Source organism: Neomonachus schauinslandi, chromosome 3, assembly GCF_002201575.2.
Source record: "Neomonachus schauinslandi chromosome 3, ASM220157v2, whole genome shotgun sequence".
Taxonomy (NCBI): Eukaryota; Metazoa; Chordata; class Mammalia; order Carnivora; family Phocidae; genus Neomonachus; species Neomonachus schauinslandi.
Genome location: NC_058405.1, coordinates 171260199 through 171275334, shown reverse-complemented (window position 1 = coordinate 171275334; position 15136 = coordinate 171260199). Strand labels below are relative to the sequence as shown.

General features: G+C 36.7%; 1 protein-coding gene across 1 annotated transcript in view; it reads left to right on the top strand.

The window, feature by feature from the left end:
- The window catches only part of ABCA12 (ATP binding cassette subfamily A member 12), a 168926-nt gene that overhangs the window by 87366 nt on the left and 66424 nt on the right, over positions 1-15136 (top strand). The window contains 7 exon segments of the mRNA XM_044913734.1: positions 5549-5805; positions 5904-6016; positions 7482-7606; positions 9503-9676; positions 12462-12626; positions 12954-13164; positions 14721-14860. Coding sequence (XP_044769669.1) covers positions 5549-5805; positions 5904-6016; positions 7482-7606; positions 9503-9676; positions 12462-12626; positions 12954-13164; positions 14721-14860 — 1185 coding nt within the window.

The following is a 15136-nucleotide window of genomic DNA, read 5'->3' as shown; positions in this document are numbered from 1 at the left end:
TTCTACACAAATTAAAATTTCTAATGCACCTAATTTAGCAGTATCTTAATTTGTGCAAATGAAAAGGAAGTTATGCATTCATCTGGAAAATTCCTACTCATCCTTCAAGGACAAGTTTAGATGTCACTTCTATAATATTAGAGTATTGCCTTTCTCTCTATTTCCCAGCCAGGATAATGGCTTTGTGTGCACATAATATTTATCCATTCATTCATTCAATCCATGATCTATGGTCCCATAACACTAATCTATTTATTAAAAGACATAATCTCTAACCCCAAAGTCCTTATAGCAATCCACTGTAGCAGATGGAAAAGCAGACCAATAATTATAACACAGTGAGATAAGTATTGTGGTATGTGGATGGACAGGATTCTGTGTATGGAGGTGGGAGATTTAACTCCAATTGTAGGGAATGGAGGTGGAGAGGAGATATTTCATGGAAGAGATAATACTTGCTCTTATAGGCTGAGTAGGATTAGGTTACAGTCCTACATTCCACACATAGAGACCTGCATTTATTAAGACAGAGGTATGAACCTGGAGGACAGATACAGGTTACCTGCAGTCCTGTGCCCGTCTGGAGCAGAAGGTGCCTATGGGAGAGGCAGGAAAGGGGACTGCAGAGAGACTGGGCCCAGATCCCAAAGTCCTCTTTCTGCTTAGTCATGGAGTTTGAATCTGGTCTGGAATGTTGTGCATTTGAAGAAAGTAAAATTTTCATTTTAGAAAGAGAACTCTCTGGGAGGACTATGGAGGACAGATTGAAGAAAAGCCAAGTAGGTGATATCTGCAGTAACCTAAGCAAAACGTGAGCCCTGCACTTTGTCAATGGCAGAGAAAGAAGGAAGAGACAGTTTCAAGAATGGGGTAGGAGTTTAGGTGACACAACGCGGCAGCCAGTGGGCATAAAGAAGAGGAGTCTGATAGCAGCGAGATTTCTGGCTTTTGGAACTTATTACTTAGCATTATAACTTGTTGTATAAGTAAGGTCTGTTTCCCTCCCTAGAGGGTAAACTCAGATAAAATGTAGCCTCTGTATCTCTAAAGCCCCACATTTACCACATAGTAGGAACTTAAGACAACTCATGGATGTGTGAACAAATGAGGGTGTTAAAAGAGAGCCCTGGTGATATAACTGTGTCACCTGGACAATTATTCATTGTAGTTCTCAACTTGTGAAGTAATCAGGCAGCACAAAATATACACCAGGGAAATTGAAACAATGCATTCTCAATCAATTACACTCATGGAATGGGAAATAGATGTAAGAATAATTTAAAACAGCATTCACATTTTGACTATACTGCTCCACTTCAGGGTTACATTATGAAAAAAGTTCTAGAAGCCACAGAAGTGGAAATAAACTGCAATCCTGTCCTTTGGGTAGAAAGTCTGTTGTCATTTACAAGAAGCATGGCAGCTATCTGCAATTAACAGAAGCCCTACATTCCAAGACTGTAAGCTCCCTGAGGAACGTTGCTAAGTCTGTCCCTCTACTATTGTATTCTCAGCACTGGGCGTATGGACACATGGAAAATATTCAGTATGTATCACTAAAAGAATGAAGATAAATTCTTACAGTTTTATAGCAAGAGATGATTTAACTTCCTTGCTTTGCCTTCCCCGGTAATTAGTGTCTTAATTGTGACAGTCAGTTAGGGCCTACCCATTCTAAAACTTTACTCATGGCATTTCTAAGAAGGTTTAGACCCTCCAAAATGTCAAATGCTTGCCATTCAAAAGTGACTTCTCCTTCTGTTCCTATCCCTCTTTTCTAGTTCCAACACTGTACTCTTCCTGAGCTTTTGTGTTTTCTCCTTCCTTCATTGTGAGAAGAATAGCTTCCTGATTGGGGAACTATACATAAAGTGGATATTCCCCATATTGGGCAGAAATATGGGTAACACAATATTTTTATTATAACACCTTTAAATTTTTAAATAGGTTCCTTTCCCCTGCATTTACTTGCCAAGAGCCCAGGAGCACTGCTGTTTTATCACTTTTATACCTATGATATTTTGAGGGTTTTTTTTTTTTTTTGAGGGGGAGTGGGGGCAGAGGAAGAGGTAGAGAGAGAATCTTAAGTAGGCTCCATGCCCAGAGTGAGCCCAATGCAGGGCTCGATCTCACGACCCTGAGATCATGACCTGAGCCAAAATCAAGAGTTGGACACCCAACCAACTGAGCCACCCAGGTGCCCCGATATTTTGAGTTCTTACTTAAATGTAACTTACATTTCTGATTCAGATGCATTCAGGGACCACAGGCACTGGGGAATTCAGTCACAGCTGGACATGGAGTTAGTTATGGGTCATTGTTCACATTTGACCTGAGACCTTTTTCACTATGTGGACCAGGGTCATGATAAAGGAGAAAGGACTGTACATGAGGTTCTGACAAACCTACAATCTGGATTTGACACACTTTTGAAGAGAGAATTTTAATTCTCTGGATTTAAGATTGACTATTAATGGTCCATGAAGCTTCTAAAAATTTAATGCATGTATTGCTCTTAGAAGAAAGTAGTAAATAATGACAAATACTATATGACCTTCAGGTTGCTCCTTGATGGATGTGCTCCACAATGCATTCCATATTATTGACCCTGAATTAAACCTTTATTTCAGAGAACCAATTCTACTTCAGTAGCATGGCTAGATTTCCAATTTTTCCTTCAATAACTTTTATCAAGCGAAGATTATACTGTATGGACTTTTACTGGTTTCTCATACATGTATGCCAAACTTGCAATTAAAAAATGTATTTGGGTCAAAATATATACGTGTGTATATTTAGGTCTCTACTGAGTAAAAATCTCACATTTACTATACCCTCAAAGCTTGATTAAAACAAATTTATTGGGCTACCAGTATTTATCCTTTTCTTTAAAAAATCATGAAAAGTCACTGAAGGATGTGGCAGGAAGGCTTGACTCCATTCATTAGAAATTTAATCATATCTATTATTTGGAAAATCAAAGGAAGGAATAGAGTGGCAAACACGTAGTTACAGCTGATAAAACAATTGGACCTGTAATGGAAATTTTCTCATAGCAGTAAGACTAGTGAGTAGAATTTTAATATGCATGAGGCTATTTTAGATAGTTCAAAGCCAGAAGTCAATTAGAATATTAAATACAGTAAAAAATAGACCAATGATATTTACTATCTAAGATGATCAGTGTTTAATTGCTAGTGCCTACATGTAGTTACTATAAATCTTTCATCTAAGACACATAATCGTGCCTTTCCCATTTGATATATGGAAAGAAACATCCCTAAACATTTGCCTGTATCATAAAATACTTCATTTCTATCAAAATGCAACTTCTGATTGAAATTGAGTTGCAATGAATGACACATATATTTGCTTTCTTAGGTGTTGCTCCAAATTATTTGACTTCCATCTCTCTCTCTCTGTCTTTTTTTTTTTTTAAGACAGAGGAGGAGGAGGGGCAGAGGGAGAGCGAGAGAGGAAATCTTAAGCAGGCTCCACACTCAGCATGGAGCCCAATGTGGGGCTCAATCTCATGACCCTGAGATCATGACCTGAGCTGAAATCAAGAGTGAGAGGCTTAACCGACTGAGCCACCCAGGCATCCCAAATTATTTGACTTCTTTTAAAAATTTTTTTATTGTTATGTTTATCACCGTACATTACATCATTAGTTTTTGATGCAGTGTTCCATGATTCATTGTTTGTGCATAACACCCAGTGCTCCATGCAGAATGTGCCCTCTTTAATACCCATCACCAGGCTAACCCATCCTCCCACCCCCCTCCCCTCTAGAACCCTCAGTTTGTTTTTCAAAGTCCATCGTCTCTCGTGGTTCGTCTCCCCCTCCGATTTCCCCCGCTTCATTTTCCCTCCTGCTATCTTCTTCTTCCTTTTTTTCTTAACATATATTGCATTATTTGTTTCAGTGGTACAGATCTGTGATTCAACAGTCTTGCACAATTCACAGCACTCACCATAGCACATACCCTCCCCAGTGTCTATCAGCCAGCCACCCCATCCCTCCCACCCCACCCCCCACTCCAGCAACCCTCAGTTTGTTTCCTGAGATTAAGAATTCCTCATATCAGTGAGGTCATATGATACATGTCTTTCTCTGATTGCCTTATTTCGCTCAGCATAACACCCTCCAGTTCCATCCACGTCATTGCAAATTATTTGACTTCTTAAAAGGAATAGCTCCAGGGTAGCTTCCAAGCACAACAGAACTTTTAAGCACTTCCAGAGAACAAAGGCACCCAGTTTCCCTCAATAGATAAGAGAGTAGAAGATAATGTCCAAAACAGTGCGGACACTTCTGAAAATCCAAATGTATTCCCATTCATATTTTAAATGCAGTCTTATTAAAATGCATGTGATTCACATGCTGCATTTTAAAAAAGCTTTTTTCTTGTCAATGAATTTTTTAATTGTGGTAAAATACACGTAATATAAAATTTACCACCTGAAGCATTTTTAACTGTACAGTTCAGTCTTGTTAAATGCATCCACATTGTTGTGCAACCGATCTCCAGAACTCTCTTAATAATTCAAAACTGAATCCCTGTACCTATTAAAATAACACCTCTTCCCCTCTCCCCCTAACCCCTGGCAACCACAATTCTACTTTCTATCACTATGAATTTGACTACTCTACATTCCTCATTTAAATGAAATCATCCAGTATTTGTCTTTTTGTGACTGGCTTATTTCACACATCACAAGGTCCTCAAGGTTCATCCGTGTTGTAGCATGTGTCAGAATTTCTTTCCTTTTTAAGACTGAATAATATTCCATTGTGTATCTATATACTACATTGTGTTTATCCATTCATCTGTCAGTGGACGCTTGGGTTGTGTCTGCCTCTCGGTTATTGTGAATAATGTTGCTATGGACCTGGGTGCACAAATATTTATTTGAAACCCAACTTTCAATACTTTTGGGTATATACACAGAAGTGGGATTGCTGAATCATACCAGTAATTCTGTTTTTATTACTGAGGAAACTCCATACTGTTTTCCACAGTGGTTGCATCATTTTCCATCCCCACCAGCAGTGCACAAGGGTTCCGGTTTCTCCACATCCTTCCCAACACTAACATTTTCGTTCCTTCTTTCTCTTTTACTTACAGTAGTCATCCTAATGCATACGAGGAAGAAAGACTTTTTTTTTTTTCCAAAACTGCTTTGCTCTCTGCCTTTCCACATGACTTAAAACATATACTAAAATATAAATTAGTTGAAGTATTTGTGATTTAAATGAGATAAAACTAAACCACATTTTTTTTAACCTTTGAATCTACAAGATCTGAGTCCAGTTGGGAAATACAGGTCTAATAGTTCCAAAAGTTTTATAAAATTCTTAAGAAAGCAATAAACTCAAGTGACAGAAAATAATGCTTTGCAGTAAAACTTGCCAAATGCCAACTAACTAAAAACATATGCACAGTGTTTTTTTGAAGTAAATCAATTTTGGTTACTTATTATCAACTACCAAATATTTATAATAATATAACTAATCTATTTCCCACTCCTTCCCCTTTCTGGAAAGCTCTCTCAACTTCGAAACTTGACCGAACTTCTTTGTGAATCTGAAACTTTCAGTTCAATAGAGAGAATGTGCCAGCTCTCTGACGTGAACTTTAGGGACCTATGTGAAGAAAGTGCATTTCATGTGCAGCTCCTCGAAGCAGCAGAGCTTGGCACCGAAATAGCAACCAACTTACTGTACCATGACAATATTATATCTAAAAAACTGAGGGATTTGCTTACTGGGGATCCAAGCAAAATGAATTTAAATATGGATTGGTAAGTATCTTCATTGCCTGTTTCCTTGGGGAAACCCCTTCTCAAATAATTATGGATATGCTTAGTTCAGCTTCTTCTTCTCTTCTGTTTTGTTCCAGGTTGCTAGAACAGGCACTGCAAATGAATTACTTGGAAAATATCACACGGTTAATGCCAATCATGGAAGCCATGCTGCATGTCAATAACAGCGCAGACCCTTCTGAAAAACCAGGTGCTTCCCCACCCCCATTTATTTTAAGTGTTGTCTCATAAGAATGCGTGTGATTCTCATGCTGCAGTTTAAGAAAGGCTTTTTTGAAGTTCCCAACCAAATCTGCTTTGTATCTGCCCTTATACATGAGAAATCTGAAGCTTTCAAATTTGGTTACTTGTCTAAAATAAACATACAGAAAGCCAGCAGAGGATGAAATAGGGAAATTTGATTTCACAGCAAAAAGATCTTCAAAATTTTAACTAGTTAGGCCATTCACCTTTTATTTGTCTGATATATTAAAGTGCATTAGCTAGGATGGAATTTATTTACTTCCATGAAAATAATCTGATTTAAAAAATAAAAAGATGCACTGCTGTCTATAGAAATCTCAATTCAGAACCTCCTATTAGTATTCTGAGCTTGATGTCCCATGCAATACTTTTCTTCTTGGCATAATACCTCAGTACTGAAAAGAAAGGCATTCAGAATTTTGGACAACAGGCAGCCACAAAATTCGAAGGGCACTAAGTCCAAAAATAAAGAGGGTATATTTGCAATAAGGGATACTTCATGAAGAAATCGAGAGATATTTGCAGAATGGAGATGATAATCTGCTAAAATAAAGTCAAAATATCATTTGTTATGCATTAAATGACCCAGATATGAAAAAATTATAATCACAGTCCTAAAAAAGTTTGAGGTTAAACACATTCTACTTAAAAGTGAGGTAATGATGAGAGACGATGGACTCTGAAAAACAAACTGAGGGTTCTAGAGGGGAGGGGGGTGGGAGGATGGGTTAGCCTGGTGGTGGGTATTGAGGAGGGCACGTTCTGCATGGAGCACTGGGTGTTATGCACAAACAATGAATCATGGAACACTTCATCTAAAACTAATGATGTAATGTATGGGGATTAACATAAGAATAAAAAAAATGTTTGAAAAAATAAAAAATTTAAAAAAAAAAGTGAGGTAATGACTATTAAAAATCCTTGATAAACTGTAACGTGCTGGGCAAAGTTAAGCAAGTGTGCTCTGCAGCATTATGTTGTAGATTTAGCAAATCTTGTCCTAAGTTGACAATATTATATGATCCAAGGTTGAAAAGCATTTTGAATTTGTGTGATGTTTTAAATCAAATGGAGGGATATATATTTATTGCATTATGTGATCAAAGTCTGTGAGGAAACCATATTTTTTTAATCAACCTTGTGTTGTAGACATCTAAGGAGAATTTATAACCCAGAACAATCTGTTACCTTGGGTCAATGATGTCATAATTGGAACAAGTCTAAATCAGATAGAAATAGATCCTAAAGATGCAGGGTTCGCCAAAAGAGAGATCTCTGCTCCTGACACAAGGCATGTATGTTGAGTGTATGTTTTAGTCTAGAAGACTTCTCTTATGTTAGTACAACAACTTAAAAAGAATTACATTGCAACCAACACGTGTGTTGTTTTTTTTTTTTTTTTTTTCTTGCAGGTCAGTTAATAGAAATGTTTAAAAATGTTGAAGAGCTGAAGAAAGAACTGAGGAGAACGACAGGCATGTCCAATAGGAGTATTGAGAGTCTGCTGGCCCTTCCTATCCCTGATAACAGAGCTGAGGTGGGGCATAATATAGTTGTACTTATAGCCAGATCTTAAAAGTTTAAATCATGTGTAGTATTTGTTGAGCACTTATCAGTAAAACACTGAGAAGTTGCTTGCAGATCTGCTGAATTTTCCATGCAAATGATAAAATTAGAGGCTGAATTCCTTGTGGGGTTAGAAGAAAAATCCTAAAGCAAGACGTTTATTACTATCTTTTCCTTTCCTTCTAGTTTTCCTTCTCCTTCATCTTCCCTCCTTTGTGCTCTCCTTTTCCTTACCCCTAGATGGTTTTTTTAAATAAGTGGTGCCTTCAATAATTCCATATATGCACAATCACAATCACATTTTCTGAGATAAATTTGCACAGTCTATTATAATGACATCAAAGTCAGATTTCAGTAATCTAATTGGGGAAAAAAAACCCAGACCATTTACAATTTGTTGAAATGAATACTCAGTTTGGCTTTTTATAAGTCCCAAGACAAAACATAGGATATAAAATAGATAGGATCCAGGGAACTCTGGGCAAGTTTGTGGGTATAGTGAACATGTTTGGGTATGACAATGAATAACGTCATTTCCTCATAGGCTGATAATAGGGCTTTCCATTTGAAATGTCTCTTCTTTTATCCCTTTTCCAAGTCCATTGTCTGGAAATGTCATAGAAATTTTCCAAAAGAACTGCAGAGCTTAAAGCCTCATCTGTTCAAAACTTACGTGTGACAGTGTCATTTCTAAGCACAGCCCAGCTATTCTCCAATATCGGATAAAGTTTTTTGAAAGCCTTGAAGACTGCCTTAGGGAAATATTTAGGTTTACTTGTGTCCTGTTCATTGGTTCCCTCATACAAAAATTAAAACTGCTTTGCCTTCCCTCTTGTTCTAGCGAATAGTCATTGACCTTTTCCCTTTGATCTCACCTTTTACTCATTTTATCCTAAGATCTAATTTCAGTAATCAAGTGTTTGGCTTCTGAAGAGCAGGTTCATTTTAGTAAATAAAAACATAAATGAGGAGTGTACATTCTTAACTACTTTCAAAAGGAAAGAGAGGAGATTTTCAACAATCTTGAATTTCCTAAACTTTTCTCTTGATTTCAACTCAATGGCAATAGAGACTTCTTACTTCTCATATACACACCTCACTTTTCACACAGCATCACTGTCCAGGATGGTTGATTCACATTATTATGTAATTCTGGGCTTTTTGTTCTTTGCCCTTTATCTCTTGATAGAGATAACCAGAGGTTCTTATATAAGATTATAACTTCAAATTATTTTAAAAACAAAATGCAATTTAAATACACTAAATAAAATTTTAAAGGAAAAATGAGTCTTAAACGAATATTTTTCCCAAACTTAAGTCCTGATCAATTCTTTCTTGGTAGATCACTCACTCAGTTGTTCAAACAGGAAATCTCAGAATCATCACGACACTTCTTTGTCTCTTTTTCTCCATCTTGTTTTTTAAGCTTTCCAGTGAACTCTGGCTCTTTGTAGTTTTATTGTGATTATTTATTTATTGTGATTAGTGATTTATTTTTGTTTTAAAGATTTATTTACTTATTGGAGAGAGAGAGAGAGGGAGCGCACATGAGCAGGGGGGAGGGGCAGAGAGAGAGAGAGAGAATCTCAAGCAGACTCCATGCTAAGCACAGAGCCCAACATAGAGCTTGATCTCATGAACCTAAGATTGTGACCTGAGCTGAAGCCAAGAGTTGGACATTTAACCTACTGAACCACCCAGGCGCCCTGTGATTAGTGCTTTAAATGAAAAAAATATATATATCTTTGACTTGGAGTATAATTTATCATATTTTTAAATGAAGTCTAAGAATAAAGAAAAACCCTTCTTTTGAGAGATAGTTCTCAAAGGATTCACAACTGAATATTTTTCTACCTCCAATTTGCAGATTATTTCTCATGTGTTCTGGTTGCATTCTTGTGATGCTAATATGACCTATTCCAAAATGGAGAATGCAATGAAGGAATTCTGCAGCCTGCCTCTTCCAGAAAGATCCCGGCAGTCTTACCTCATTGAACTCACCCTCCTGCACTACTTGGACATTTACAACTTCACATACAAGGCAAGTTGCTATTGCTGAAATATTTTATATTCACAGTTTAGTACAAATACATTTGATTACATGAGTATGCTCCCTGATACTGTAACGAATGAGATCCATTTATATAGCTTTTGGAATTATAGCTTTATTTTAGAGCTAAATAGGACCTTAGTGATCATATACTGCAAATTTGCACATTTTATAGATGAGGAAATTAATATTATTGCCTTATTAACTCTCAGTTTGTGTATCCAAGGCCATGTATTAAATTTAATATATATTATACTAAAGTATGAAATACAGATGTTGTGTGTGTGTATATACATATATATTTTTACAGTGAACAAGCATTAATTTGGTAGGATAATAAAGATTAGAGCAAAGCTTGTTGTTGTTATTGTTGTTTTTTAGTAGGGGCTTTTTTGGTGTTAAAAATTTGTGTGTGTATTTTTTCCATCAATTTAGAAAGAGACTACTATTACTTATGCAAAAACAAATGGGTTACTATCAGAGTTTAGAAAAGTCAGCAATGACTTCATCTTACAATAAGTACATGCTTCGTAAGTACTTGTTTAATGCAAAACTGAAAGAAAAATATAAACATAGAAGAATTAAACATCTATTTCACCTATATCTATACTAGATCAAAAATATTTACATGTTACTGCAAACACTGAAAAAATGTTTTTGCCTTTAAAGTAGGAAGAACCAGAAGCAACATGGCTGACTATTGTTGTTATAGCAAAGGGGGTGAAAATGTTTTAAGACTAGTTATCAATAATCCTATTCTGGGTCATCATTTTCTCACACCTGTATTTCTGCAATGGCCTCTTAATTGGCCTCCCTGCCTCCACACTTGCAACCTCCCCACCACCACCCTGCCCCACTATCCCTAAGCAGCCAGAGTGATCCTTTTAAAATTTAAGTCACATTATGCCAACCCTGTGCTCAATACCTTCTGGTGGCTCCCCAGTCTGTTCAAGTATATCCCTCGGTTCCTACAGGGACCCCATGATCTGCAAAACCCCTCCCATCTCTAAAATTCTCTTTCCTACTTGGTGACTCCTTGGGCCCATGACTGCTACATGGAACCACTCAATATTTCAAATGCCAAGAACAGTGCCAGGCCCAGAGAGGCACTCAGCAAATATCCATTAACTAGACAAATGGTTATTTTACATAAACTACAAACTAAAATGCATATGAACTGAAATTATTAATTTTATTCATCTAAAATGTTAATCCTTATTTTATATTGCCTCTGCAGAGCAGATATCAAACCAAATATTTTCTGTTAAGTCTAGTAATTAATTATGTGCATTTGACAAGCAGAAGACCATTCCTACTTCTTTTAGGTATTGCAAAGAAAAATAATGAAAAATTTCTCATCACTAGTCAATTTATTTCACATCAGTGTAGGAATGCCCAGAATTTTGGCAGAACTGGAAGAAAAATTGTAATGTTGATTATAATTTAGAAAAAAATATAACTGAAATTAGTAGCTGTGTTAGTGAGCTGGCTGTGTCTTCACGGTATCTCTCCAACTGCATCTTGTGCTCATAATGGTGGTCTTTGACTTTCCTGGACATGTAAAGAACTTTCCCTCCTCATGGACCTCACACATCTTTCCCGCCCTGCTATAATCTTCCTCTGCTTATTCTTCCTCTGTTTTGCTCTCCATTGGGGTGCCATGTGGGAAAGATCTTTCTTGAATCTTAGCTAAACTCTCTCTACCTCCTCATATTCCCCAGTCTTGTTTATTGATTTGTTTGAAATCTGTTCCTTCTATTAGACCAAGGCTCCTTGAGTGGAGGGATGGTATCACTTGGTATACCACCATATAACCATCTCCTCACCCATGCTGGGGACATAGCAGGCACTCAATTAACGTTTGGTGATAAAATGAATGAGAGGATGAAATTACTTTAAAATTTTTAAATAATTCCACTGTATCTTCATGCTGCAGAAAAGCGTTGTGGGATTATGATTAAACTTGAATTACATGAGCTTTTTGACAGAGCTTTTCTGATTTTTAAGGATCATATTATATGATTTTTGAGCAATAGTATATCCATGAAGAGTTATGTAATTGACATTTGCCCTTCTGACTTTTAAAATCATTTATTTTTGGCAACTTTATTGAGTTATAATTTATGTACCATAAAATCCACTTATTCGAAGTGTCCAATTCAATGATTCTTTTAGTAAATGTATGGAATTGTGCAACTATTACCACAATCTAATTTTTGAACATTTCCATCAATCCAGAAAAAAAAACCTCATGTCTCTATGCAGCTACCTCTCATTCTGACCTCTAGCCCATGCGGCCCCTGATCTATTTTCTGTCTCTAGAGAGTTTCCTTTTTTAGACATTTTATATACACTTAATCATATAATACGTGGTCTTTGTGTTTGGCTTTTTTTTACTCAGTATAATGTTTTTGAATTTCATGCATATTGCAAGATGTGTCAGTATTTCATATCTTTTTATTGCCAAACAGTATTCTAGTTAAAGGATGTACATTTCCTTTGTCCATTCATTTGGATCATTTCTACTTTTTTGGCTATTGTGAATGATGCCACTATGGACCTTCACATACAAATCTTGGTGTAGACATATGTTTTCATTTCGCTTGGATAAATACTTAGGAATATAATTGCTAGGTTGCATGTTAAACTTATGTTTAAGTATTTAACTTCCACATTTTTTTCCAAAGTGACTGTACCTTTTAAGATTCTTACCAACAGTGTGTGCAGGTTCCAGTGTCTCCACATACATCATTTATTTTTATTCTGTTCCCGTTAGGTGTTTTTCCCTAGGGAAGATCAAAAGCCAGTAGAAAAGATGATAGAACTCTTCATGAGGCTAAAAGAGGTTCTCAATCAGATGGCTTCCGGCACACATCCGCTGCTAGATAAAATTACATCCCTGAGACAAATGCATCTGCCCAGAAGTGTTCCATTAACACAGGTAGGAAAGTCACCCAGTAATGTGCTTATTAAGGGAAATTCCTCTTGTCACATTAACTTTTATTTGAGATTAGTTATAATACATTCAGCTACAAAGATAGTATGTTGGGAAAAAGCACCTGCAGGAAAACTCTTCTACTCTGGCAAAAGTTTTTGCCACTTAAGTCAGTGAAGTTCAGCATTCTTCATTTACATTTGGGATACATATTTTAAAGGAATTATGGAAGCTACAAGGATACTCTAAGCATTACCAGGTTTTCTTCTGTATTGTTCTCAGCAGCATTTATAGCTTTCTAATGTTAATAAATGGTGGATTTTTATCTCATAGGCAATGTACAGAAGCAACCGGATGAACACACCCCAAGGATCATTTAGCACCATCTCCCAAGCATTGTGTTCCCAAGGAATCACCACTGAATATTTAATTGCCTTGCTGCCCTCTTCTCAAAGGCAAAAAGGCAACCACACCAAGGATTTTTTGACTTATAAATTAAGCAAAGAACAGATTGCTTCCAAATATGGAATTCCCACACATACCAGTGAGTATACTTCAAAATCAGCATAGTAACATCATCTCCTGACAATATTGTCTACTGTAGCTTAGCCTTTCATAATCAATGAAGTATCAGTTTTCCTCAACACTACTGCAGCACTTACCACACATCAAACTGATTCACGCTTTACAACAAGCCTAGAAGGTGTGCATCTCCATCTTACTAAGAGGAAATGAGGCACAAACAGACTAAGTAACTGGCCACGGTCACCCAACCTTAAAGTATCATAGCTGTGATCTGAACTCAGCGGTCTGCTGCAAAGTTTAGCCTCTTAACCACAACATTGAGAATTTGTCAGTCACAACATCACCGTCCTTGCTAGTAAATAATACAAAACATGCTTTAAATCTGCTTAGGTCAATGTTTTTCTTAACTTTTGAGAATGAGAAAGTTGTATCACACATAGACAAGTTCTGAATGCAGCAGAACTATAAACATGTAGTTGGCACATCAACCCCACGATGCTTGGGATGCAAAATTCTATCAGCTGGGCTCTTCCACATAATATATGGATGTTTAGTATAGCAATTGGATTGACTCATTTATTCATCTTTTTACTCATTCAATATTCATGGGCCAACTCTTACGTATCTGGTACTACTATCCTAGTAGCAGATTTTTGTATATGTTTTTAAATTAAGCACTCGTGAGGTGGATCTGTTGGAAGATATTCTGAAATGTGATTTTCAACCTTTCTAACTCCTCTTGGCAAAATGCCATCCCTTATCATAGGCTTATTTATTGAGTTAAACTTTCACACCTCAAAAAAAGAGATTTGTTACTACACTTTCTTACTTTTTTTTCCTTTTTTAAAATTTTATTATGTTATGTTAATCACCATACATTACATCATTATTTTTTGATGTAGTGTTCCATGACTCATTGTTTGCGTATAACACCCAGTGCTCCATGCAGTACATGCCCTCCTTAGTACCCATCACCAGGCTAACCCATCCCCCCACCGCCCTCCCCTCTAGAACCCTCAGTTTGTTTCTCAGAGCCCATAGTCTCTCATGGTTGGTCTCCCCCTCTGATTTCACCCCCTTCATTTTTCACTTCCTGCTATCTTCTTCTTCTTCTTTTTTTTTAACATATAATGTATTATTTGTTTCAAGGGTACAGGTCTGTGATTCAACAGTCTTACACAATCCACAGCGGTCACCATAGCACATACCCTCTCCAAAGTCCATCACCCAGCCACCCCATCCCTCCCACCCCCACCACTCCAGCAACCCTGTTTATTTCCTGAGATTAAGAATTCCTCATATCAGTGAGATCATATGATACATGTCTTTCTCTGATTAACTTATTTCGCTTAGCATAATACCCTCTAGTTCCATCCTCATCGTTGCAAATGGCAAGATTTCGTTTTTTGTTTTTTTTTTCTTACTTTGATAGCAGAGGCCTCACAACTGTTAATAATAAGGGAAGTATAAGGCATGTATCTTTGGGTGTGATAACAATAATCTGTGTAAATTTACCATAAGGAAATAAATTTTAGATATACATACTAAATGGTTTTATTCACTTTTTCCTTCCAGCACCATTTTGCTTCTCCCTTTATAAAGACATCATTAATATGCCTGCTGGACCTGTGATTTGGGCTTTCTTGAAACCTATGTTATTGGGAAGAATTTTGTATGCACCATATACCCCTGTCACAAAGGCAATAATGGAAAAGGTTTGACCATTATAACAAAGTTTCTATCTAGAGTCCTAAGATGATTTTTAAAGTAATCAACTTCCAAATTTACTATAGCTGACTCAGCTTTCTTTATATCTTACCTACTATTACCCTTGGCTTTCTGAAACTCTTAATTCTCAAATTCTGCCCTGTAAATGTGTAAACAATGTAGATTGGTTGGTAGCCCTTTGAAGAGACATGAACCATGTTGACACTTGAGAATGAGGTTAGTTGAAACAAGACCTCAGATTTTTCAGCTTATCTCCAAAAGCA